At 49.4% G+C, this 27,441-nt stretch overlaps 2 protein-coding genes across 7 annotated transcripts in view; both read right to left on the bottom strand.

The window, feature by feature from the left end:
• Positions 1-10,100, bottom strand: part of TM9SF4 (transmembrane 9 superfamily member 4) — a 45,241-nt gene extending 35,141 nt beyond the window's left edge. Inside the window, exon 1 of the mRNA XM_066234828.1 lies at positions 9,859-10,100. Coding sequence (XP_066090925.1) covers positions 9,859-9,873 — 15 coding nt within the window. The 5' untranslated portion in view covers positions 9,874-10,100. The remainder of the gene's footprint in view (positions 1-9,858) is intronic.
• A 4,048-nt stretch (positions 10,101-14,148) lies between these two features.
• The window catches only part of HCK (HCK proto-oncogene, Src family tyrosine kinase), a 49,379-nt gene continuing 36,086 nt past the window's right edge, over positions 14,149-27,441 (bottom strand). For all 6 annotated transcript variants that reach the window (XM_066236517.1, XM_066236516.1, XM_066236515.1 and 3 more), the window contains 5 exons: positions 26,208-26,387; positions 25,002-25,078; positions 20,716-20,869; positions 17,706-17,837; positions 14,149-14,678 (listed from right to left, as the gene is read on the bottom strand). In XM_066236517.1, coding sequence (XP_066092614.1) covers positions 14,476-14,678; positions 17,706-17,837; positions 20,716-20,869; positions 25,002-25,078; positions 26,208-26,387 — 746 coding nt within the window. In that variant the 3' untranslated portion in view covers positions 14,149-14,475. The remainder of the gene's footprint in view (positions 14,679-17,705; positions 17,838-20,715; positions 20,870-25,001; positions 25,079-26,207; positions 26,388-27,441) is intronic.

The following is a 27,441-nucleotide window of genomic DNA, read 5'->3' on the forward strand; positions in this document are numbered from 1 at the left end:
TGGATCCCGGTCGGGCGCATGCGGGAGTCTGTCTGACTGTCTCTCCCTGTTTCCAGCTTCAGAAAAATGGAAAAAAAAAAAAAAAAGACAAACAATCAAATTTTAAAGTAGGCAAAAGACCATGCCTCGGAAACAGGGCTGGAAAGAGCATGTGGGTCTGAGGCCCTCGCTCGGAGCCCCGGCTGACACCAGGCCCTCGGCCCTCTTTGCAGGCGGCAGCGGAGCCCCTGCCTGCCATCTGGGCTGGGGCGGCACCACAGCTCCTTGACATCACGTACAATTTCCTTCTCTGTGGTGAGAGTGAAACTGTCACATCTTTTAAGGTCACAATCTTGAGCAGTATTTTCCACGTCTCGGCTAGCTGGGTCCAGAAATAAATAAAAGGGAGTAGGTATGCCTTCAAGGGCAGGCATTATATAGGTGACACAATAAATAAATAAATACATAAATGAATAGAGTGGGCAAAAGATTTGCACAGACATTTCACCAAAGATGACATAGGAATGGCTAATAAGCACATGAAAAATGTTTAGTATTGTTTGTCATAAGAGAAATGCAAACCAAAACCACAATGAGGTATTGCCACACACCCACTAGAATGGCTAACCTCAAAAACACAGACAATAACAAGTGTGGACGAAGATGTGGTTGATTCTTGTATGTGCCCTGACCAGGGATCCAACTCACAACCTTGGTGTATTGGGAAGCTACTCTACCAACTAAGCTACCTGGCCAGGGCCTGAAAAATACTTTTTAAAATATCAAAACTATTTACCTCTGATGAATGAATTAAAGATAACCAAGTGATTTCCTTTTGTTTATAGCTTTCTTATACTAACTTCTTCCTATGTACATGGATCACCCATGTTCAAAATAAATAATTTACATTTTAAGGAGGTGAAGGAGATGCATTGCCTCCGAAAATACGAGGGCGAGCATTCCTGAAGAAATACAGAAATGGGAGTTACAAGGTAAGAACAATGCAGAGGGGATTCTGCACCCAGATATGTGAGGAACCAGCCCAGATCGGCAATTCTTAACCTTGGGTGGGGTGTTGAAAACTCCTGAGAATGTTATAAAACTCACAAAGCCTGCTCCCAGTAAAAATGCCACAAAATGCAGAATCTAATGTATGATTCCAGGAGGAATGAGGACTTAGAAGATCATGGGGGCCCTGGCCAGTCAGCTCAGTGATAGAGCATCAGCCTGGTGTGTGGATGTCCCGGGTTCGATTCTCAGTCATGACATACTGGAGGAGTGACCATCTGCTTCTCCTCCCCTCTACATTCCCTCTCACTCTCTCCTCATCCCGCAGCCATGGCTTGATTGTAGCGATTTGGCCCGGGACACTGAGGATGGCTCCATGGACTCACCTCAGGTGCTAAATAAAAAGAGCTCTTTGCTGAGCAATGGAGCAACACCCCAGATGGGCAGAGCACTGTCCCATAGGAGGCTTGCCGGGTGGATCCCGGTCGGGTCTCATGCAGGAGTCTGTCTCTCTGCCTCCCCGATTTTCACTTAAGGAAAAAAAAAAAAAAGAAGTTCATGGGCCCCAGCTAAGACCCCTATACTGGACACCATTCTGACTTTCTGTGATCCTTTACCACTGCAGCCCTTTACCACTGTGGATGAGGTCCGGCCACAGTGCACTCCTGTAAAGAAGTTAGGGAGTAGCAGAGTGCCTGCTGCTCAGGAAATTCCACTGTGTTCTCCTTCAGTTTTTAATTGATCATCACAGGCACTCTCATGTGTGGCTCAGTCTGAAAAGTCAGGTAAGTATTCCGCAAACATCTCTTGTGTGCTCAGAGGCCTGAAAGGAGCGGGCACACTGAGAGATGTGAACCAGCCCATTCAACTTTATTTTGCTTTACTTGGTTTCCAAGTCACGGGATGGCAAAGGTAGCATGTCCAGGAACAAGGTGATGGCAATCTAGAAGCCATTCATGCAGTAATCTAACACCACCACTGGCAAAGAAATGGGTGACCTGAAAAGTTATAGAGCCCAAAAGACCCAAGAATTAGGGTTTTGACTTTTTTATCTATTTTATTCTTGGGGGAGGGGCAGAGATGCCAAAAAAAAAAAAAATCTCTCCCAAACAGTCCCGTGAAAGACAGCTAGGACTAAGAGTACTCTTACATCCCTGAATTTGCATCACCTAGTGTGCATAATTAACTTCTTCCAAAGAAAATAGGAAGTTTCCCCTGAGAACTGAAAATTATTTCATTCACTCACATTTCTCTGTGGCCAGAAGTTAACCTCTTATTCTCTGCAGTCCCCGGCCTTGCAGCCTCCTCTCCCATAAACAGCATCACCTGGCCTGCCGTACAGTCCGGCCAACGTCAACAGCTCTTCTGGGTCCTGTTCCTGCCTTTCCTGCTCTAAAAGCAGCAGCACCTGCCTTAACAGTCAGCTAGATCCTTCTTTTTTTCTTCTCTAAGATACAGTCGCCATTTTAAGATCACTCAGTAACTGCTCCCCGGATTAAGGAAAGAAAGAAACACAGAGGAAAGGCTTTGGGGCACAGTTTGCCCACAGTTAACTGAAATCAATTGCCCAATCATCTAACGCTCCCTAAGAACTCAACCACACAGGCAGGATGCTTAATGACGGCGAAAGGACACTTACCGAGCAGCCCCATGGAGCTAAACAACTCACAGAGTGAAAAAACCAGAATGCAATCAGCCACAGGAGACTCTGAACACGTATCCTTTATTTCAGAGCCCACAGGCAGAGACGCTCTGAGCAGAGACATAAAAAAGGCTCAGAGCTGTTCTTAGGGGAGTCGGGAAAAACCCGCAGCAGGCTGTGGGAACCCACTGAAACAAATAACTACCCTCGCCTGGTGACAACCAGACCTAAACCTCGAGGCCAGAGTACGGAAATAAAACTTAAGAACTGCATTGACCTTCCCTCTCTGCCTGAAGTATTTATAAATGAAACTCTCAGTCCAATCAACAGGCTTAAATGGCTTGCCCCTGGGAGACTTCAAACCTCAGAGGAGACAGTACAGAGAGCTCTCTCTGCACTAGGCACTTCCATCTCCTGTTTCAGCAAATCATCACAACAGCCCTTTGAGGAGAGTACCATCCTCCCTTTACAAATAAGGAGACACATTCGGCCCTGGCTGGTTGGCTCAGTGGTAGAGCGTCAGCCCAGTGTGTGGACATACCAGGTTCGATTCCAGGTGAGGGCACACAGAAGTGTCCATCTGCTTCTCCAACCTTCCCCCTTTCACTTCTCTCTCTCTCTCTCTGTCCCCTCCCCTCCTGCAGCCATGACTCAGTTGGAGTGAGTTGGCCCTGGGTGCTGAGGATGGCTCCATGGCCTCACCTCAGGCCCTAAGAAGAGCTCAGTTGCTGAGCAACAAAGCAACACTGCAGATGGGCAGAGCACTGCCCCCTAGTGGGCTTGCCAGGTGGATCCCAGTCAGGGCACATGTGGGAGTCTGTCTCTCTGCTTCCCCTCCTCTCACTGAATAAAAAATTAAAAATAAATAAACAAAAATAAGGAGATGGATTCAATATGTGACAATGAAGAAGTACTGAAGTTGGATGGTGGTGACAGTTGCACAACAATGTGAAGGTACTTAATGCCACTGAACTGTACACATTAAATAGTTAAAATTGTAACTTTTCTGTGATGCATATTTTATAATTTAAAAAAGGAATTAAAAAAGCAAACAGGGCCCTGGCCGGTTGGCTCAGTGGTAGAGCGTTGGCCTGGCATGCAGGAGTCTCGGGTTCGATTCCCGGCCAGGGCACACAGGAAAAGCGCCCATCTGCTTCTCCACCCCCTCCCCCTCTCCTTCCTCTCTGTCTCTCTCTTCCTCTCCCGCAGCCAAGGCTCCATTGGAGCAGAGATGGCCCAGGCACTGAGGATGGCTCTGTGGCCTCTGCCTCAGGCGTTAGGATGGCTGGTTGCAACAGAGCAATGCCCCAGAGGGGCAGAGCATCGCCCCCTGGTGGGCGTGCCAGGTGGATCCCGGTTGGGCACATGCGGGAGTCTGTCTGACTGCCTCCCCGTTTCCAGCTTCGGAAATATGCAAAAAAAAAAAACAAAAAACCCAGTTCGCCAAAAGTCGTAAAACCAGAGTGTGAAATTCTAGCCCAGACCAAGACTTCGTCTCTTCCATAAAATGGACCTTTGTGAAGATTAGATGGAATAACGGATGGGCATACAGCTAATCAACAGACATGTACTACGTGAATAGAAAGTTCTCCCTTGAAGCTGGGTAACGGAAGAGCTTACCACAAATTTTTAATAGCCTTTGAACCAGAATGTCAGAGTAGGACAAACTTTATATCAAGAAACTTCTCATTTTGAGGTTGCATATTCAGCCACCTCAAGGGGTCATACAGCGACCGAGATGGGAAGCTTCTCAGGTGTCAGATAAGAGGGAACTGAGAGAACGACCTACCAGGCCCGCACAGGACCTGCTCCTGACGGGGAATCTGGGCCCAGATTTTCAAGAGAAACGAAAATCTAGAACTGTGAAACCTCCCAATCACTAGACACTGACAACTAACTGGAAAAGATTTTCAAGTGCTGTGCCAGCCTACCCCACTGCCCCTTTAAAGACCATGCGAAGATGTGGTCCACGGATTGCCAATTTAGTGTCTGGTGTTCTTCAATTAGAAACCGAGGCCTCCAGATGCTAAGGGCACTCAGACCCCCTTCTAAACAGCCTTAAGGATTCAGCTCCAACTTGTAATTTGATTTTTTCAAGAAACTTTTTATTTTTTATTTTAGTATAGTTGGTATACAATCTTATATTGGTTATATTAGTTTCAGGTGTACAATAGAGTGCTTCCACGTTTTTATGCCTTACAATGTGATCACTACACTAAAACTTTGGGATTTCAAACCCTGGGAGGTCTGTCCGTTTAAAGCTCAGGCACAGGAGACATCATGGTAGAAGGGCAGAGCAGGAAGCTATGGAGAGGAATCAGACAGAATTAAGAGGTCCTGGGGGGTCCCTAACCATGCTCCATTTGGGAAATACCAGTGACAGCAAATGGTTCAGGGATCAAAGCAGGTTTGGGAGTGGTAAGGTGGCTCCTATCATTGTCTGTGGCCAGATGGCCCTGTTCATCTTGGGTCCTTCCCACCTTCCTGCAGGGCCAGAGATCAAAACTCAACCTTTTCCAGCATTCTGCGACCTGCATCTTTAATGCCCAGATCAAAGGGGAACTTTTGTCCAAGCTGTAAAAGAGAAAGCAAGAGGCAACTTAATGCTATCTCTGCCCCCTCTGTACTTCCTGCAGGGATTAAGAGCACTCCTTTAAAGGGATTCCTCTGAGAAATACATTTGATCCAAGGTCTGGTGCCTGCACCAGCTCCAAGGACACAGTGGCCCGCAGAATATGTGCTGGTGAGAGCAACTGGAAATCCCACAGACAACACAATCCACAGACAAAACCTTGAGAAGACCACAGCAACTATGATCATGAAAAAATAAATTCCAAAACCCTTCTCAGGCATACTGGCAAAAGTCACCTTAACTGCAAGTATTCTAGACTGCTCACAAAAATTAGGGGTATTTCAAAAATTAATAGGAAGCGATAAAAAAAAAGCATTTGATTTTTTTATTAAACAAGAATATCAGAAAAGCAAACGACAAGTCAAAGAAAGTTATTCGGTTATGCAAATGAATGCAAAACCAACTTTTATTTCACTGGTGAACGTGCACTCCACAAAAGGCTCAAAGTCCTGGAGTAGGTGCACAGTCCCTGAGTGTTTTTGTGAGTGTAAGTCACAAAATTTTCAACCTAGAATTTAATTTTTTTTTTTTTTTTTACAGAGAGTCAGAGAGAGATAGGGACAGACAGACAGGAATGGAGAGATGAGAAGCATCAATCATTAGTTTTTTGTTGCACATTGCAACGCCTTAGTTGTTCATTGCTTTCTCATATGTGCCTTGACCATGGGCCTTCAGCAGACCGAGTAACCCCTTGCTCGAGCCAGCGACCTCGGGTCCAAGCTGGTGAGCTTTGCTCAAATCAGATGAGCCCTCGTTCAAGCTGGCGACCTCGGGATCTCGAACCTGGGTTTTCCGCATCCCAGTCTGATGCTCTATCCCCTGTGCCACCACCCAGTCAGGCTCAACCTGGAATTTAGAAACCATCAAGTCCAAACCTTAATTTTATATGACACATATGGAAACAGACCGACAGAGCCAAAGTGATTTGCACCAGGCCACGTGGCCGGTCAGTGGCCGTGCTGGGACGCCGCACAGGCTGCCGACTCCTGCCCTCGTGCCCCTTCCTCCACGGGCTGATGCCGTGCCACCAGTGAGGCCCGGAGGAGACAGCAACCTCCCACACACGGGACTGGTGGCGAGTCCAGCCTCCAGCCCCTGGTTCCAGGACTGCCATCCAGATTCCACCACTGAACACAGTTCCTGTGCTTCTGACTGAGCGGGGGGACCGGCTCACACTGCCTCCATCTGCTCGAAGGAACCGTGAGGTCACTCGGTCCGTCCCCCCATCTCTGGACTGGATCAAACTCAAGTAACCTCGAAACAGTGTGAACCGCCCCAGCAATCCCACTCCTAGGTATAAACACAAGAAAACTGGAACCACAAAAACTGACGCACGAATGCTTACAGCAACATTACTCATAATAGCCAAAAAGTGGAAACAATCACTACACCCATCAACGGGTAAAAGGATGAACAAGATGTGGTCTGTCCACACAAGTAAATATTACTTGGCCATAAGAAGGAATCAAGTACTTAATAAATGCTACCTTCACTACCCTTAAAAACATGCTATGTAAAAAAATAAAATGTAAAAAAGGCAGATACTAAACATCACATATTATATGATTCCATTTCTATGAAATGTCCAGAATAAGTAAATCTATATAGGCAGAAAGTAAATTAGTGGTTGTGGGTGACAGGAAAGGGAAGGGGGAGCGTGGGAAAAGACTGCTCATGGCTTTCTTTTTGGGGTGACGAAAATGTTCTGGAAGAAGATAGTGGTGAAGGTTGCACAACTTTGTGAATATACTAAAAACCACCAAACGTACACTGTAAAAGAGCAAATCTTACACTATTGAACGACATCCAATAAAGAAGGAAAAAGATAAAACCTAACACAGTCTGAACAATGATATAAGTGAGACAAGTACACAGAATTTTAATGTCCAAATGCAGGTTTCTAGACTCCCGAGATGCCTACAAATGTACTCAGTAGGCATTTCCCAAGTTCCACCATAATAATATTCCCCAAAGCATACTACATATGCTCAATGTTGTCATAAAGAGTGAGATATGAGCCTGTCTCTCACCTCAGACCCAGCTAGATCAACTAGGTACCTAGAGCTTTAGAGAGTTGTTTAAACGCAGGGCAGTAGGAAGGCTGAAAAACCAGAGAGAACTTCAGTTCATACCAGCCATTCTCCTATGGTGGGAGAACTCTTATCCTGCAGGTTCAGGAAACACCCACTGTGCTAACACAGACCTGGGAGGTGGCAGCCCAACCCTTGGGGAAGAAGAGCCATTCACTAAAAAAAGGGACGAGAGGGAAAAGTCCATAAATTCTACCACTTGAAACTTGTACCCACAACCCTAACTTTCAAAACAAAAGAGCAAGCCAAACCTCCGGCCTGTTCCTACGGTCACTGAATACACTAGCTCGGTTCCTCTTTGGTTATATGACTTGCCTCAGAAACCCATACACCCCAAAGCAGACATACACGCTTACATCCCCTATGGTTGTGAAACAGCCTATGTATAAGAGGGTGTGGGGACCATTCTGACTTCCGTGAAATAAAGTGCTTGACACGGACCAGACTCAAGTCTACTCAAGTGTGACTCCTCTTAGCCTGGTACACTTATCCCCTGGAATAAACTTGCTTCCACACCTTGGCACTATTGCATCAAACATGAAGTTTCTCGTGTGCACTCTTGACACTGGCCTCCGTGGGTCACTGTGCACATTACATCCTCAGTTTCCTGACATCAGTTACTACTCTGCTCACACAAGTTAGCAGATATTCCAAAATTAATATGAAGCTATAAAATACCCCCTAATTTTTGTGAGCAGTGTCCATTCCCAGCACTTAATACTATTTGACATTCCTTTGTTTGCGTATTTGTTTACTTGTTCCCTCTCTTTCCTCCGACTAGAAGAGCTCCCCAAGGATGGACCTTGACCCTCTTAGTTCATAACTACATCCCTAGGTCCTGGCACAGAGCAGGCACACAAACATTTGTCGGTTATATAAATGTGCTCCGGAAACACGTGTTGCTAACGTATTACCTCTTAAAGACCTCTGAACAGGGCAGAGATGTCCCGGTATAGTTCTATAAATGCCACTTCATTGAACTTTTTCCCCATGGCAAAAGAGGGTGTGACTTTTCCTGTTAAGTTCTTACACCACCCTTGTTCTGAATGTGGTCCAGAAAAAGAAATGGGTTTCAACATGCCACTACGGGAATTTTCCCCACTCATGGTTCAGATTGAAGTCTGACAGCACAGAAATCAGGCGAGGCTGTAACGTCTTTTTTACCTGACATTCTGAGGTTGTACAGAAAGAATCCCCCAATAAACAAAAAATGGTAAGTAATCCGAAGGAGGGAAACCCATGATCAGCCAATAACCTACCCTTGTTTGGAGAAAACCATCACCACAGACTCCAAACGAGAATTTTCCTTTCCTTTCGTCTGTGTCTTCCCTTTGCGTTCAACTATCAGCTACGGAACCAACATACAGGAAGACCTAGAACATCACTCTGGATTCAATGGCTTCAATTTTGTCCTAGCCTCTGGACAAGCAGAGTGTGAGCTGAGCTTCTGGAAGAAAGGCCACTCCTCCGGAGGTCTAGTTGTACAAGGAGTCAACGAGTTCTGACCCACTTTCCAGGCACACTGCACCCTAAGCCACACACAGGCTTCATCCTAATAAGCCTTCATCCCTGACGAGCTGCGTGGCCCTGCAGGAGCCTGAAAAGGGGAGGCGGTCAGGCAGGGCTAGTAGTATAGTGGTGGTGTTTTTTTGTTTGTTTGTTTGTTTTTTAAAGAACATAGTACAGACCACCTCCGTAGTCATCACTGGAGTGCTTACAAAACTACGGATTCCTGGACATCACCTAACCCTAAGGAATTAGCATCTTTGGGAGGGGAGCTCAGGAAACTGCATTTTCAACACTTCTCCCCCCTCCACCCCAGTCTTATGCACAGTCAAGTTTGAGAACCAACGGGGCAAAAGCTCCCCAAGAGTCGACAGAGAGGAGACAGGAAAAATAGTTACGGAACGGCCTGGGATGGAAGACGGGGGTGCGGTGGGGATTGGGGAGAGGTAAGGGCATGCATGCTCCGGGGTAACGGCAGCCGAGACGGGTGTGCGGGGGGGAATAGCAGAGGGGTGGAGGTTAGGACGGAGCTCTGGAGAAGATCTGAAACTGGGCCCGGACTGGGAAAGTGGTCAGAGGGGAGGTCGAGTCCACACACTGGTCAGAACAGTGGGGAGGCGTTGAGAGCAGGGTTGGAAGTGAGCGGGAGGAGCGAGGGTGGGGATCATGGAGGGGTGGCTCTTTGAAAGGGTCAGGGCTGGGAAGTGAGAACTGAAAAGTGGGGGTCACATGAGGCGGAGACTAGGAACCGGCAGAGGCGGTAGCCTAGACCTTGCCTCCGACCCAGTACCTGCCCCAAAACTCCGGGCCTTGACAAGCCTGAGTGTGGGGCCAAGGCCGGGAAGGGGGGACTTGAAGGGAGAAAGTCCAGTCAGGGATGCCCCTCAGGCCTAAGCTAGGGGTTCCGGACGTGGGTCGGGGCAGGCGTAGGGTGCCGGAAGGTCCTAGGATCCCGGGAGAACCCCACTCCAGCTCCGGCTCCCGGAGTCTCCTTCACTCACCATCACTGCCGCCATCTTGGATCCACGTGTCGCCGTAATGACGTCAGCGGAAGTGGTGTTTCCCTGGTTACAGAGTTCCACTCTGAGAGGCGCCACCCGATTTCAGTCGCTCCTGTAGTTGCTGTCCGGAGGCGCAAAGTGGACTTAGCTCCTGATGCGTAGCCTTGTCTGGGTAGTCAAGTCGCTAGAAGGAAGAAAGGATGGTGTAACTGTGGGAGCCATATCAGCTCCTGGCAGAGACGGCTCCTCCCCCTCCCCCACTGCATTGTGGGTAATGAGGGTGTGCGTAAACGCGCTTGTTCTCTGGGCGCCATCTTTACTATTGGCCGGAAAAACCCGTTGCCAGGGTTACCTGAGGCCTTGATTTGGGTGAGCGGAGCGGATACTAGAGCTCCAATAGCAGCTGGACTGCGAGAATAATTTATAATTATATATATTTAATTAGTTTCTTGGCTATTCTATATCCTCTTCAATAGACTGTTACCGGTGAGGGTGGGATCCTGTTTTTTTTAAAATTTTTTAATTTAACCGCTTTTCATTTGTAAAATGGGGAGGGAATTATACCTTCATCGTGGTTTTATGATGAGGATCCAATGACATAATATTACATAGTTGTCATTATACTCTTATGCGCTCGCTTCGGCAGCACATATACTAAAATTGGAATAATGTCAGCTGAGGTTTTTATGTTTGTTTTGTTTTGTTTGCAGTTGTAGAAAAAAAGCCCTCGGGCACAGTGAAGCAGATAATGACAGCTACAAGTCCAGGCTACTTTAAGGGACCTACAGCGTATGCCACACCCTCAGAGGGCCGCCCTAGCTGTATGGTGGGTGTGCCTCAAATATCCTGAGATCCGAGCTCCATTTAGCTTTGCCATCCCTAGAGTTCATGCATCGGTAGTCTTTTTAAAAATTTTATTTATTGATTGATTTTTAGAGAGAGAGGCACACACACATAGGGAGAGATCTATTTGTTGTTCCACTTATTCATGCATTAATGGGTTGATTCTTGTATGTGCCCTGACTGGGGGATTGAACCTACAACCTTGGTGTATCAGGATAAGGCTTTAACCAACCGAGCTACCCACCCAGGCACACATCAGTTGTCTTTTAAGAAAGGACCCTGGAAGGTGCTGTACCAGACTTCCACTTAAAACCCATTGATCAGAACTTAATCACATGACCACACGTGACTGCAAAAGGGAGTGGGGAAGTGTAGCATCCATTCTGGGTAATCATTTATGCCTCTGATAAAAATTGTTTCTCTAGAAGAAGGGGGAACATGGGTATGGGGACAACTAGCTGTCATTGCCAACCTCCAAAAGGGAAGGGATGCAAATAAAATGCGAATTGATATAACCTCATGTCAGATATACTGTGATGAGGACGGACACATGACAAAATTAAGGGCCCAGGTTGGGGAATAAGGAGACAATTTTATTCCAAATCACCAGGGAAACCGGTGCTTCCCCTGTATTTAAACTCAAAGACACAGCCAGAGGCTAACTGAAGCAAGTCATCAACGTGGGGCTTTGGGTCCAGGCCTTCCTTTGCGACCTTCCAGGAGAAGACTGCATGCAGTGTTCCCATGGAACTGGTGGCGTGGAATTTGCCCCCATGTTTTGGTTTGTTTATGTGTTTGTTTACTAGACTTTATATTTTAGAGCAAAAATGAGAGGCAAGTATAAAGTTCCCGTATACCCCCTCATCCAGCCCCCAGTTTCCCCTATTATTAACATCTTGCCTTAATATGGTATATATGTTACAACTAATAAGCCAGTCAATATTGATACATTATTGTTAACCAAAGTCCATACTTTACATTAGTATTCACTCTGTGCTGTACATCCTATGAGTTTTAACAGCTAAATAATGACATGTGCCTGACCCGTGGTGGCGCAGTGGATAAAGTGTCAACCTGGAAATGCTGAGGTCGCCGGTTAGAAACCCTGGGCTTGCGTGGTCAAGGCACATATGGGAGTTGATGCTTCCAGCTCCTACCCCCTTCTCTCTCTCTCTGTCTCTCTCTCTCCCTCTCTGTCTCTCCTCTCTAAAAATGAATAAATAAAAATTTAAAAAAAAATTAAAAAAAAATAATGACATGTATCTACCATTAAGAGTATCATACAGAGTATGCCCTGGCCAGATAGCTCCATTGGTTAGAACATCATCCCGAAGCACAGAGGTTACCAGTTCGATCCCTGGTCAGGGCACAGACGGGAACAGATTGATGTTCCTCTCTCTCTCTCTCCCTTCCTCTTCCTCTAAAATTAATCAATAAAAAACATTAAAAATAAAAGAGTATCATACAGAGTAATTTCACTACCCTAAACATCCCTTGTGCTCTACCTGTTGATCCCATCCTCTCTCCCCACCAAACCCCTAGCAATTGCTGATTTTTAACTGTCTCTATAGCTTTACCTTTTCCAGGATGTCAAATAGTTGGAATAGACAGTATGTATGTAGCCTTTTCAGATTGGCTTCCTCCACTCAGCAATATGCATTTAAGGTTCTCCCATGTCTTCATAGCTCATTTCTTTTTATATGGAATATACTGCAGTTTGCTTATTCATTCACCTACTGAAGGACATCTTAGTTGCTGCCAAGTTTTGATCATTATAAAGCGACTATAAACATTAGTGTGTAGATTTTTGTATGGACATAACTTTTCAACTCATTTGGGTAAATACCAAGAAATGCATTGCTGAGTTATATAGTAAGAGCATATTTAGTTTTATAAGAAACTATCAAACGTCTTTCTCAGTGGCTGCACCATTTTGCATTCCCAACAGCAATGAATGAGAGTACCTGTATCTTCACATCCTTCCCAGTATTTGGTGTTATCAGTGTTCTAGATTTTGGTCATTCTAATAGGTGGGTAGTGGTATCTCATTGTTGTTCTAATTTGCATTTCTCTAATGACATATGATATTGAGCATGTTTTCATATGCTTATTTGCCAACTGCATTTCTTCTATTGTGAGATATCTGTTCAGGTCTTTTGTTCAGAGAGAGAGCTAGAGAGCGATAGAACCATTGAGTTGTTGTTCCACCCATTCATGCCATCTTTGGTTGATTCTTATATATGCCTTGACCAGGGATCAAACCCTCAACCTCGGCATGTTGGGGCAATGCTCTAATCTTTTTTGGGCCACGGACCAGTTTAATGTCAGAAAATATTTTCACGGACCGGCCTTTAGGGTGGGCCGGATAAATGTATCACGTGACCAAGACAAGAGTCAAGAGTGAGTCTTAGTCGGATGGAACAGAGGGAATCTGGTCATTTTTTAAAAATAAAACATCTTTCAGACTTAAATATAAATAAAACAGAAATAATGTGAGCTATTTATTCTTTCTCTGAGGACCAGTACCAAATAGCCCACAGACCAGTACCGGTCCGCAGCCCAGGGGTTGGGAACCACTGCTCTAACCAACTGAGCTACCCGGCCAGGGCCAATTGGGTTGTTTTCTTACTGTTGAGTTTTAAGAGTTCTCTGTATAATTTGGGCATCAGTCCTTTATCAGAAGTGTTTTGTGAATATGTTCTCCCACATTGGAACTTGACTTTTCTCTTGGTTCATTTTCATTTCTTTCTTAGAGCAGAGTTTTTAATTTTAGTATATGTGCTGCCGAAGCAAGCACAGAGTTTTTAATTTTAATGAAGTTCAATTTATCAGTTTTTTCTTTCATTACACACACACACACACGCACACACACACACACACACTTCGCATCCTGAACTCCAGAATTTGTGAAGATGTTATCTTACATGGCAAAAGGAACTCTATAGCTGTAATAGGATCTTGAGAGGGAAGGTTAGTCTGGGTTATCCAGATGGGCCCAAAGTAATTACAGGGATCTTTGTAAGTGAAAGAGGGGAACAGGAGACTCAGAGTCAGAGGCGAAGTGACGTGATGACCAGAGCAGAGCGTGGAGTGACTGGCAGAAGGAACCACACGCAGCGAGAGGCTGGAAAAGGCAGGAAGCAGGTTGTCCCCAAAGTTCCTCCAAGAGGCACGTAGCCCCCCCTACCCATTTCCGACTTCTGATCTCTGGAACTGTAAGATAATCAATTAGTGTTGTTTTAAGCCACCAAGTGTGTGGTAATTTGTTACAGCAGTGATAGGAAACACACAGTCAGCAACTATCTGCGGGCAGTTTGAGTCCCGAACCCCGCTTCCCTCTGCACTACCAGTCTCGAGGAGGGGCCTTCCCCATTTCTGACTCGTCCAGCTAAAAAAGGCAAATAGATATTCAGGAACTGGAAGAAAAGCTGACCTGTCAGTAAAGTCTTCAGCATTTACATCTTTTATTTAAATATTTATTCCATTACTTTTTTTTTAAAGTCTCCCATTTCAAACCACAGCTGTGACTGGTAGCCCGTGTCCCAGGCAATAGAAATATCAACTTGGGGTCTCCCAGGAGTGGCAGGTTGTGGAATGCTAGAGTCAAAAAGAGATTGTCCAGTCCAACCCACCCACTGGGCCGATGAGGAGCAGCGACTGGAGAGAGGGTGGGTGTTTGGGGGCCGGAAGGGCGAGCGGGCATGGGGCAGATGGCACAGGGGACGCCTCAGAGGGATGGCCTGGGCACCGGCCCTGCCCTGCTGGGCCCACCCATCACGGCTGCTGTTGGTACTGGCTCTCAGTGGCTGTGTAGAAGTCTTCCAGCACACTCTGGGTGTATTCGAAGGTGGGCCGCTCCTCAGGGCGGTTCTTCCAGCAGCGAGTCATGATGTTGTAGAGCTCCTCGGGGCAGTGCTCCGGCCGGGGCATCCGGTATCCACGCTCCAGTGCCCGGATCACCTCAGGGTTTGACATGCCTGAGAAGGAGCCGTGGGATTAGAAAGGGGGGGACTGGGGACAGGGGTCCAGGGTGGTAGACATAGTTGCCTCCCTGAAGGCCACACCCTGTGGGAACTGAGTCTCTCCCACGGTGAAATCAGAGGCTCCCTGAGTGGGGGCGGGGGCCTGGCACCCAGTCTCGGCCAATGGGAGCTGAGGCAGAGTCTGCAGGGGGACTCCCAGGAAGGGTTTTCCTCCTGGGTAAAAAGAGACTTTGGACGACACACTTCCTCCTTCCTTGGGACACTGTGAGACCCGTGACTCTTGGAGCTGCAGCAGCCATCTGACCATGTGACAATCGGACAGACTAACCCAGAGCCCTGGGAGCTGGTGCAAGGCTGAACTGACCAGCCACCAGTGCCAGACTGTTGTGGGGAGTAATAACTTGCCTTCTGTTTCCACCACTCCTTAGGCTTAACTATCATGTCACTGGTAGCCTAGTGCATCCTAACGGGTCCAGGGTTTTATAACCCATTCCCTGGTTTTCCCTGGCACACCCTCAAGACAAAACAGGTGGCCAGACTTGATGTCACCCTATGGATGAGTGGGACCATTTCTTTATTTAATTAAATTGGTTAGTTATCCTTAATAACAACCATGTAACTGTGTATGATCCCCAACTTAATATTACCAGCCTTGAACTTCAAACTCATATATCCAAGCGCTCACTTGAAAACATCTTTCTTTGGATGTCTACTAGTCACCAAGTGAAACCGAATTCTTGAGTGTCTACCTCACAGCCCGTCACCCACCCAGGTGCTCACTTGAAACCGGGAGAATCGACCTTGAGTCTTCTCTCTCCCTCACCTTCCACAGCAGCACGTCACTTCCTTCCTTCTCCCGAACCACAGCACCAACCCGTCCTCTTATCTCTGTTGCCATCGTACCACCTTTGCCTGGGTCACTGCTGTGGCCACCACCATGTCCCCAGCCCCCAACCCACTCTCCATGCTGAACCAAAGCATCACGTCAACATGGAAATCAGCCCTGGCAGGTTGGCTCAGTGGTAGAGCGTCGGCCTGGCGTGCAGAAGTCCCGGGTTCAATTCCCGGCCAGGGCACACAGGAGAAGCACCCATCTGCTTCTCCACCCCTCCCCCTCTCCTTCCTCTCTGTCTCTCTCTTCCCCTCCCGCTGCCAAGGCTCCATTGGAGCAAGGTTGGCCCGGGTGCTGAGGACGGCTCCATGGTCTCCGCCTCAGGTGCTATAATGGCTCCAGCCACAATGGAGCAATGTCCCAGAAGGGCAGAGCATCAGCCCCTGGTGGGCATGCCAAGTGGATCCCAGTCAGGCACATGTGGGAATCTGTCCAACTGCCTCCCTGCTTCTCACTTCAGATAAATACAAAACAAACAAAAACAAAAAACACACACGGAAATCAGATGATGCCACGTCCCCGCCCCAAACCCTCCACAGGCTTCTGCCTCCTGAGACAGCAGCCGCACTCTCCTCACCACCACCACAGACCCTGCCCTGCCGGGTCCGGCCCCGCCAACCTCCCTGTCTACCACCTGCACTCACTCCTTGTCTCCGGCGGCCTGGCCTCCTTGGTGCTTCAGGCACCCGTCAGGCCCTAACAACCAGCAGTGCCTCCTACCTGCAGTCTTTTCCCTAGGTCCTCGCTCAGCCGTTTTTCAGCTCAAATATGGCCTGCTTGGACAGGTGCTCCTGTCCACAGGGCCCCCCAACACTCGCTCTCAAATGCCCTGGCCTCATTTCCTTCAGCAGTGGTCTCTAGCTGGGACTGGGGGTCTGTGTGGTGTGTGTGGCCCAGGTTGTGTGAGCTCCTTATGCATCCTTTGTCCAGAGCGCCGAACACCCACCCGGCGGGCTTTCGGTACTGTGGGATGAGCAGTGCCTACACCTTTTGTTCCTAATCTTCACAACCACTCCTCCAAGGCAGATTTCATTACACACAGAGACAGGTGAAGACCCTGGGGTAGAAGGGAAGTGAATTTCTCAAAGTGCAATAGTTGATGGGGACAGGATTCAAATCCAGGACAGTTCATTTAAAGAATCAGGGGCTCCTTATGTCCGCCGTGGCCCCTCTTCCCTGCGTTCTGGCTAGAGCTGCCCCAGAAGATACCCCACCCAATCAAAAAGGACAGAGAACACTGCTCACTGAGTCCTGGGCATTCCATGTGTTGGGTTTATCTTTGTATACCCACGTGCTCTACTCAGGGTGGGGTGCCGCCCACGGGCATGTGGAGAAACCCATCCATTCCGCACGTGGCCACCAAGCACCCACTCGGTGGCGAGCACAGAGGTGGGCAGGGTGGACACACCGGTGAGGAATGCCGCCAGGACTCCTGGCCTCCTGGAACTCAAGAGTCCCACGGGGAAAGTGTTAAACAGATCAGATACACAGTCATCACTTGCGATAAACGCTCTGAGGGAGAGCTCTGAGGGTGTTCTGTACTAGCGGCCGGGGGCGGGGGCGGGACAGGCGCGGCACCTCGGATGACAGGGGTGGGGGTGGGGGTGGGGGTGGGGGTGGGGGTGGGAGGGGTGGGGGGGTGGTAAGACGGGGAAGCACAAAAGGAAACCACCGGCGGGGGCTGCGTCCTGCGGGACCGCTGGCGCAGTTAGCGCTTTGGGATTCTGTCCTAATTATGATGGGAGACCGACCAGGAAAGAGTTCAAGGTGGAGTGAGGGACAAGATCTGAGTCGCAGTTTTAGAAAAATCGCTCTGGCTGCCGGTAGAGAACAGCCTGCGGGAGAGAAGGGGGGTGGCGGTGAGGTGGCCGCTGCACCTAGATGTGCGTCGAGGCCGTGGGGTTGGGGCGGGGGGGAAGCCAGAGCCCGTGACTGCGGGGACAGGGAAGGCGTGAGAGAGAGGGAAGGGGCCGAGGAAGCCCCCGGATTTCAGGCTTAAGACACCAGGTGGATGGTGGTGCCTTTACCTGGGCGATGACCAAGACCTCAGTCTGAATGGACGCAACGACAAAGGAAGAGGGCCAGGCCAAGCCCCAGAAGTGGCCCCATGCCAGCGCCCCCTTCACTACCTGGGTATGGGATCCGGCCGTAGGTGACGATCTCCATCAGCAAGACACCAAAGGACCAGACGTCTGACTTGATGGTGAAGGAGCCAAAGTTGATGGCTTCGGGAGCAGTCCACTTGATGGGGAACTTGGCCCCTGCGGGGTTGGAAAGAGCGCGTCAGGGAGAGTCCAGGGAGGAGTCGGGGCTGGGTCTCCCCCAGGGTGAGGAAACAGGACAGCACAGCTGCCCACAGCTGCCCCTGCAGAACTGCGATTACCCTAAACCTGGCCTCTGTGGAAGCAAGGGACACCGGGGCAGAGGACAGATGGCCACAGTTGGGTGGGGACAGAGGGGGACGGGGTGCGGTGGAGGAGCTTACCCCCCAGAACCACCTTGTTGACTCAGCTGTTACCCTGGTGACAGCTCTTGAAGGGGAGCCCTAGAGGTCCCAGGGGACTGGGGACACGAGGACTTTCAGGAGCCTTTGGTCCCGGTGACAGCTAATGCCTCGGTGCCCTGATGCCAAGAGATGGAGAAGGGAAGACTGTGGCCTTGGCCTCAGAGGTTCCCAGCGGACACTGGGTGTCTCCTCTCCTTCTGCCCGGCCTGGGATGGGTTCAGTTGACCTCTGGTTACTGATTTCTATCTGAATTTTATTGTGGTGGGGACTGTGGTCTGTAGTGATACACGCCCTTTGGAGTTGGATGAGACTGGCTTTAGGGCCGAGGACCTGGTCAAGTTTTGAAAACACTCTGTGGTTTTCCTCCATCTCTTCCCTCCTTGAGATTGAATTTTCCTTGTTCCTGCTTATCCTGCCCTGGTTTAGACATTATACCTCCTACTCTTATTTTTTTAGTGGTTGCCCTTAGTTTAGATGTCCTTTTATCATGTCGTAACAAACGTGAAATAAAGTGCACAAGTCTTTCCTAGATGGCTTGATGCATTGTCTCTCTCTCTCTCTCACACACACACACACACACACACATATATATATATATATGTAGACCTTGCACTCACACTCAGATTGAGATGAGAACACGTTCAGGACCTCGGGGTTCCGTCCTGCCCCCTCCCAGGCTGTCCCACCCCCGTTCTCGGCAAGCACTACTTTGACCTATTCCTGCCACAAATGAGTTTGGCCTCTTTTTTCTTTAAAAGTTTTATCAAGCTACATACACAGGTCACGTCATTTACTCACGTAAAGTGTGCAATTCAATGGTTTTCAGTATGTTCACAAAGTTGTGAATTTTGGAGTATTTTTTATCACATTCCCCCCCCCCCCCAAAAAAAAAAAACCCTATAGGAGTCACTTCCCATTTCTGTCCATCTTTCCACTCTGGCCCTAGGCAACCATTAATCTACTTTTGTTTAAAATATAGATTTGACTGTTCTGGACATTTCATATAAATGGAACAATATAATATGTGGTCTTTGTAGCTATCGTCTTTCACTAATATGACACTTTGAAAGTTTATCCATTTTTTAAAAGATTTTATTCATTTTTAAAGAGAGAAGTGGGGAAGGAGGAGCAGGAAGCATCAACTCCCATATGTGCCTTGACCAGGCAAGTCCAGGGTTTCGAACCTGTGACCCCAGCGTTCCAGGTCGATGCTTTATACACTGCGCCCCCACAAGTCAGGCAAAAGTCTATCCATGTTTAGCATGTATCAGAACTCCCTTCCTTTATGAATGCTATTCCATTGTATGGATAGACCACATTGGGTTTATCTGTTGATCAGTTGATGGACATTTGATTTGCTTCCACTTTTTTTGGCTGTTAGGAATAATGCTGCTATGAGCTTGCATACACAAGTTCACTTATTTCTAAATTTTATAGGAATGGAACCATCCAACATCTACTATTCTGTCTGATTTCTTTCATTTTGATACTATACATGTGAGAGCTGACCACTTTGTTCCACGTGGTGTTGGTCTGTGATTTTTCATTGCTGCAGACATTATCTTGTGGGACCATACTGTCATTTATATATCCATTCTCCCATTTAGGGATGTTTGGGTTCCTCCCAGTTTTTGTCTATTATACACAAAGTTGCTCCACACGTACTCGCCTCACATGATCTAAAATCAGAGTGTCTGGGCTCAGAGACAGAGTGTCAGCCCAGCATGTGGAAGTCCCGGGTTCGATTCTCAACCAGGGCACACAGGAGAAGCACCCATCTGCTTCTCCTCCTTCACCCCTCTCCTTTCTTTCTTTCTTTTTTTTTTTTTTTTTTCATTTTTTCTGAAGCTGGAAACGGGGAGAGACAGTCAGACAGACTCCCGCATGCGCCTGACCGGGATCCACCCGGCACGCCCAGCAGGGGGGCGATAATCTGCCCATCCTGGGCGTCGCCATGTTGCGACCAGAGCCACTCTAGCGCCTGGGGCAGAGGCCACAGAGCCATCCCCAGCGCCCGGGCCATCTTTGCTCCAATGGAGCCTTGGCTGCGGGAGGGGAAGAGAGAGACAGAGAGGAAAGCGCGGCGGAGGGGTGGAGAAGCAAATGGGCGCTTCTCCTGTGTGCCCTGGCCGGGAATCGAACCCGGGTCCTCCGCATGCTAGGCCGACGCTCTACTGCTGAGCCAACAGGCCAGGGCCCACCCCTCTCCTTTCTATCTCTCTCTTCCGCTCCCGCAGCCAAGGCTCTGTTGAAGCAAAGGTGGCCCGGGTGCTAAGGATGGCTCCATGGCCTCTGCCTCAGGCACTAGAATGGCTCCGATTGTAGCAGAGCAATGGCCCAGATGGGCAGAACATTGCCCTCTGGTAGGCATGCCAGGTAGATCCCGATTGGGTGCATGTGGGAGTCTGTCTCTCTGCCTCCCTGCTTCTCACTTTGGAAAAATTGAAAAAAATAAAACAAAATAAAATAAAATCAGAGTGTCTGGGTGACTCCGCAGGCCAGGACACTGTCCGGAAGGACTCTGTCAAGCACAATGCAGAGCTAGGACTGGGACGGACCTTAGTGTTTTACCGACCACTCTCACAGGCTCAGCTCTCGATGCTCCCCACCCATCCAGGAGCAGCGGACCCTACCTTCCCGGGCCGTGTACTCGTTGTCCTCGATGATCCTCGCCAGGCCGAAGTCGGCGATCTTACACACCAGGGTTGCCGAGACCAGGATGTTGGCAGCCCGGAGGTCTCGGTGGATGTAGTTCCTCTGCTCGATGAAGGCCATGCCTTCCGCAATCTCCACCCAAAAGAGAGACAGCCCTCACCCTCAGATCTGGCCCAGCCCAAGCTGGGTCCCCCCCAAAGGCAGAAGAAGAGCATCCAAGTGTGAGAAAACAGGAGAACATGTGTGGCACCTCCCCCTTCCTGGTGGGGAGCATCCTCTGGGTTTGGGTCAGTGTGGGAGTTTCTCGAGAGTTCCGAGGCTTCCAGAGGACACGTTGAGGGAAAAGCAAGGACATTATTGTCCAGGGCCTATATACCCACACCGGGATGCTAGCAGGAGCTTCCACCCCCCACCCCGTCCCCTTTCTGGGGATAGCCTCAGTTCATGCCGTATTCTGCTGTATCTCTCACATCTTCTTTATCCCCAAACCTGGATAGGAAAAATTCATTTATTCACGAGTATCTATTGAGTGTCTTGTGGGTTCCAGACATGTTACTTTAACCGGGGCTGAGCCCCGCAAGGTCCCTCTACAGGTGGTACAAAGTACCATTAAAAAAGAATAAAGAGAGGGAACAGGAAGTTGGAGTGCTTTTTGGATTGAGAGGCCAGGGAAGGCTCCTTTGAAGAGGTGAAATTTAAGCAAAGATCTCAGTGAGGACAAATAAGTGTGTCAAACAAGAATGTTCCTGGCAGAGAGAACATCATGTGCAAAGGCCCGGAGGTAGGGATGAGCTTGGGTGTTTGTGGAACGGGTGGCTGAGCAGAAGTTGCCACAGGGACAGTGGGGGGTGTTGAGAGGGAGGTGGCTGGTCATGAAGGACCTTGTACACTAGGAGAGGAAGAGAGATTGTATTCTGAGTGTGATGGGAAGATGGTTGAAAGCTTTGAATAGGAATGTGACCTTGTCTGAAGTATATTTTAATGTCATCATGGCTGCTGAATGAATAATAGACTGTGCTGAGGATCTGCTGCAATCAGGTTAGATTATTTGGAGCAGTAGGGGGCTCCACCAGACTGACCAAAACCAAGGCACAAGCTGGCTCAAAGTTGGAGGCAAGCGAGTGGTGCACTTACAGAAAGTAGCCAGCAGGGGACACCCCTGACCATCAAAACTGATGTCTGAGGCTGCACACTTGCCCAACAAAAACTTGAGAACTTTGATTTTGTTGGGTAGCAGGCCAGGGTTGGCGAAGGCACAGTCTTGGCCTGGGTGGTGTGGGGAATGTATAAGGACTCCTTAGAGGCATCGTTAACGATGGTTATTGGCTTAATGGCGGACATTGAAGCTTATTCATGTATTATAAGATGATACTTAGCAAACAGTATTGACTCTCTTTTATTTTGCTATCAGCCCTATTTCACAGGTGAGAAAACTGAAGGCCAGAGAAATAAGTAACTGGTCCAAAAGAAGAAACAACAACAGCCGAGCTCAGGGTCCATGCCATATCCATTACCCTACCTGAATTTCTGGCCATCTGTTTGGCACAGAGCAGGCCCTAATGCTGGTAGTCCCCATTTTTAGTACCCACTAGCAGATTTTCACATGAGGCCCACGGGGCAGGTGGGACTAACTCCCCTCAGAACCGTAGGAGATAGTGCCTAAGCAACTCTGGGGTTGGGCCAGCTCAGCTTGAGTCCCCTGGCTCTGTGACCTCAAGCAAGTTACTTCAACCTTCTGTGCCTCAGTTTTCTTCTCTGTAGACTGGGGACAAGAAGAGAACCTGCTTCCGTGGGTCTATGTGAGGATTCGGCCTGTGCGCCTACATCAAGGACTCAGGATGGTGTCTGGCACGTAAGCATTCACTTCAGTGGTGCCTATCAGCGCCCCCTGTTGAGGAAAGTGGCGCTCAGAGAGGTTGAGCAACTTGCTCAAAGCTACACAGGCAGAGCTGGGATCAAAACTCAATACTCTGTGCAATTCCTCAGCCCACTGCGCACACACAGAGTGCTGCTTCCGAAGGTTTTGTCAACCGAATGAATTCATGGATAGGTTTACTGGGCTCAGGGTTGGTCTAAGAATTGGGGGCGGATCAGGTGGTGAGATCTTATGACCACCAAATGGGCTGCCGTGATGTCAAGCATGGGCACTGGGGTTTCTTCCAAGAGCCAGGGCTGGAAGGGCCTGTGGGAATGTTCCAGCTCTTCAAACTGAATCCTCTTGATACCTCAAGGCTGCCAGAGTTGGGAGTGGGGAAGGGAAGGGGACAAAAGAGGCCACATATGAGGCCCCACCTTTCGATCAGACCAGCTCTGTTTTAACCTCTTTTAAAATATTCAGCTACTGTATGAGATTTCATTGACCAACAGTTATGCCTAAAAAAAAAAAGAAAGCTTCTGACCTTGAAAACCACAGGTGTGGTCCCATGCTCTCATTTGACAAATTGAGAAGACTGAGACCCAGAGTGGCTTCAAGGCCATCAGCCAGATGGTGACAAGTCCGGGGCGCCCAGCACTGTGCCAACCTGCCTCTTCCTAGGCCTGGAGGCAGAGGCCTGGTTGGCTCCTTCTCGTCCCTGGGCCTGAGTTCCCCTCTGCCTGAGGTGCACAAGGGCCTGGCCCCTTTTTCCTCCTGTGGTTTGTTTTCCAGTCTGTGGAACGGGGAGAGCCGATGACTCGCTGCCCAGCAGGGTCTCTTCTGCCAGTCTGCCAGCGATCATTTAACAACAGACTAGACCACTGTTTCTCCAGGGACAGGGCCCATTAAAGTAAAAATGCCAAGCCTGGATTTCCATATGTCTTTGGCACCACAGGCTCTGAAATGTAAGGTCTTTCTTTATACTTCTGATGTGCCTCCTCCCCATTCTCTCCCCGGATTTGCCTATTCAAATGGATACTGCCTTAGACATCTTCGGAAGGCCCGCCCCGAAGCCCTGGGCCAGGTCTCCCTTAATACTTGACCCACACTCCCTTCATGTTCGCCAACCCCGGGCACCGGCTGACCAGGCCCAGCCCTTCGGTGTTTCCCCTTTGGGCTTTGGCACAGGCTGTTTTTTTTGTCTAAAACACCCTTTCCTCTCTTCTTCATCAGAACAAATTCTACTCATGCTTCAGGGCTCAACCTAAAGGCCACTTCCTCTGGGAAGTCCTCTGGGATTGCTCCTAGACAAGGCTAAATGCTCCCACCGTGTTCTCCCACTGCGTCCCTTTCCTGTTTTCCCACAAATAGGAGAGAATGAGAGCAGTTAGAAATGAAAAGCACTCACTCAGGGCGAGAGGTGCAGCAGAGGGTAAGGGGAAGGGCAGAAAGAAAACGGGGTTTGAAGAAGTGTCCCTGTGACTGTGTCCACTATTTTGCTGGATACTGAATTCTTTGGACACTGAGCCAGGCCCCTTGGGTCACAGCTCTTGAAGAGATTTAGTTATTTAATATGTCTTCTCACCTGATGAGGACACACTGTCCATTCTGTCCACTATCGTGTCCCCCAAAGTGGACACGGTAACTTAGGCAAGCTACTTAACCTCACTAAGCCTCTTTCAGTTTCCTCATCTGAACTGATCTTTTCTAGGCCTCAGTTCCTGTTATGTAAATGGAGATGGTGGTCACTTTCCTGTGCCAGACTGTGACCTTGGTGTCTCCCAATGAACCGTGCCTCCTGGACCCAGGCCCTCCGCGAGTCCGCTCCCACACTGAGTGTGGGCTGGACCCCGTTGCAAGTGGGAGGGGATGGGAGGGGAGAATTCATCAGCATTTGCACGTTAGGGCTCTGCCCCTCCGTACACTCCCCTTGGAGCCTGGCCGCAGTGCCCTGCAGTAGAGGGGCTCCGGACGGAGCACTGAGTGATGACAGGTCACGTGGACAGAGGCTCCGGAGGGCGAGACGCCATGGTGGACACTCTAGCCCTAGGCAAGCTCCCAGCAGAACGCAGCCATGTGAGTGAGCCCCGGTTCCCACCCAGCCACCTGCGGTCAACCCACTGAGTCATGAGAAATAACGAATTGTTGTTTCAAGCTCCTAAGCTTTGGGGTGCTTTGTCATATAAAAACAGACAACAAAAATCCCACCCCAGAAGGTTGATGTGAGGACTAGGTGAGTTAGTACGTGTAAGGCACATTCAAAAAAGTATACTTTTTACACAGCACACTCAATAAACGTTAAGCAGTATTGTTGCTAGTGTGATAGTATGTGGTCAGTAAGTACGTGCTGAATAAGTCACTGAACTCCTGTGTCCCCCCCCCCCCCCAGCTTCCCCGTAAGCCCCTCACCTGGGCCGAGAAGTCGATGAGTTTCGGCAACGGCTGCTTGGTGCCCTCTTCACTTTTCAGGAAGTCCAGCAGGCTTCCTGTGGGGGAGGGGAAGGCAATGGTGAGTGCTCTGCTGCCCAGGGTTTAAAACTGCTCATGGCGATGGGCTAACATAAAAATATTTATTAACCACTCCCAGGGTTTGAGAAATATAGTCTGACTGCTTTTAAATGATTTTGTGATTGCTAGACTGGTTCTTTGAGATGGCTTTCTGAGCTCAGCTTGGCTAGGGCTCTGGTTTTATAAGGCTCTGGCATAACTGTGTATTTAGAAAATGAAAAAAGGCCCTGGCCAGTTGGCTCAGTGGTAGAGTGTTGGCCCAGCATGTGGATGTCCTGGCTTTGATTCCCGGTCAGGGCACACAGGAGAAGTGCCCATCTGCTTCTCCACCCCTCCCCCCTCGCTTCTCTCTCTCCCTTTCTCTCTTTCACTCTCTGTTCTCCTCCTGCAGCCATGGGTGCTGAGAATGGCTCCATGACCTCCGCCTCAGGCACTAAGAAGAGCTTGGTTGCTAAGCAATGGAGTAATGCCCTAGATGGGCAGAGCATCGCCCCCTAGTGGGCTTGCTGGGTGGATCCAGTCAGGGGGTATGTGGGAGTCTGTCTTTCTGCCTCCCCTCCTCTCACTGAATAAAAAAAGAAAGAAAGAAGGAGAGAGAGAGAAAGAGAGAGAGAGAAAGAAAGAGAAAATGAAAAAAGTTATGGAATTTTAAATCACATGAAATGAGGTTCGGTGAGATGTTCCTATTATTGGGAAATAGGTAGGGATAGAAAATGGTTGTGAAATGGTGGGCTAAGAAAAACCCCCTGAGGAATTCTGGATCATGGGCAAACAGGGCAGGCATAGCCTGGGATGGATGCTCCGTTGAATCTCTTTTCCAGAGCATTGGTCCACGCATGGAACATGGCGGGGGCGGGGGGGGGGGGGAGAGTTGCCCCTGGCCTTTAAGCTTCTTCTCCCATCACCCAACGGGGGTCTGCCCTGCTCCCCTCCCCTGGTTTCACCCCATGAACCAGGAGCGCTGGGCAGGCTTACTGAGTACAGGTGGGAAGAGCTCCCGGCCAGACCGGGACAAGAGCCATGTCAGTCACCTCCAGGGCTTCACCTGACTGGTCTGAGCACAGCCCGCCTCCCCGGGCCCTGGCCCCCAGCCCCCGGCCCCCGCACCTTTGGCCATGAACTCCGTGATGATGTAGATAGGCTCCTCGGTCACCACCGCATGCAGCTTCACCAGCTTGTCGTGCTGCAGGGTTTTCATGAGGTTGGCCTCCGCCAGGAAGGCCTCCACAGACATGCTCCCTGGCTTCATCGTCTTCACCGCCACCTTGGTGTGCTTGTTGTAGGTGGCTGCAGTGGGAGAGGAAGCAAGAAAGAAAGGTGGTCAGAAGCCACCGCTCTTTCCCCGCAGCCCAGCAAGGCCCAGCTGCAGACCCGCCTCCTCCAGGAAGCCTCCCGTGCCTGCCGCAGCCCTTAGAGAGGGACAGATGTGGGTTGGACAGCTGGTTCACCCACTCCCTAGCTGTGTGCTCTTGGGCGAGTCGCTTAAACCTCCCTCAACTGTGGTCTCCTCCTCTGCAAAGCAGGAACGGTGAGCACTGCCTGCCAAGGCCTGCTGTAGCGATTAGAGTAACCTCAGAGCGTCGCTCAGATTGTCACACACAGACCACTTCTGCTTTGTCACTCATCTCACACACACCATCTTTCCTTTAAAAGCTTTCATCTTGACACCGCTCTCGAAATAAACATCAGTCTTATCATGGTCCGCAAAGCCCTGTGTGATGGGGCCCTGCCCACCTGGGCAGCTCTGTCACCCACCCAACTCCCCCTTGCCTTCCGTGGGCCAGTCGGCCTGCATGTCACTCAGCCCTCGGGGACCCGCCCACCCCTCCCACCACAGAGACTTGGCACGCAATGTTCCCTCACCCCACCCCTACTTCATCTTGTCAACCAGCTTACAACTCTCATAATTGCTTGTGTTTCTGTTTTTGCCTTGGCTGCCAGGAAGCTCCTAATCCAAACGTGAGGAAGAGTCTGAGGCCTATCTACAATTGTCTGATTTTCTAACTCATGACTCAGATCTGTTGTGCCTTCTTCTTCTCCATACTTTCTCCACCACATTCTCTCATTCAGCGCCTGGCCTACCGCAGGCTCTCAATAAGTATAGTTGAAATAGGTGAACTTGAAACGTTTTTCTTTTTCTGACTCAGCTGTTGGCAACTCTGTGAATTGCCTTCACTCCCACCTGAAACACGGTGGGTGTAGACGCAATGGGGGGCATCGGGCCCTGGGCCAGGCATTGCGTCTGCCCCGCAGTTCTGCAAACTTGAAGCATTGCTTGCTGTTCTCCAGTTATTAGGGACAGGATCGCAGGGGTGGAGCGTGCTGTATGGGGGCCCCCGCG

Source organism: Saccopteryx bilineata, chromosome 6, assembly GCF_036850765.1.
Source record: "Saccopteryx bilineata isolate mSacBil1 chromosome 6, mSacBil1_pri_phased_curated, whole genome shotgun sequence".
Taxonomy (NCBI): Eukaryota; Metazoa; Chordata; class Mammalia; order Chiroptera; family Emballonuridae; genus Saccopteryx; species Saccopteryx bilineata.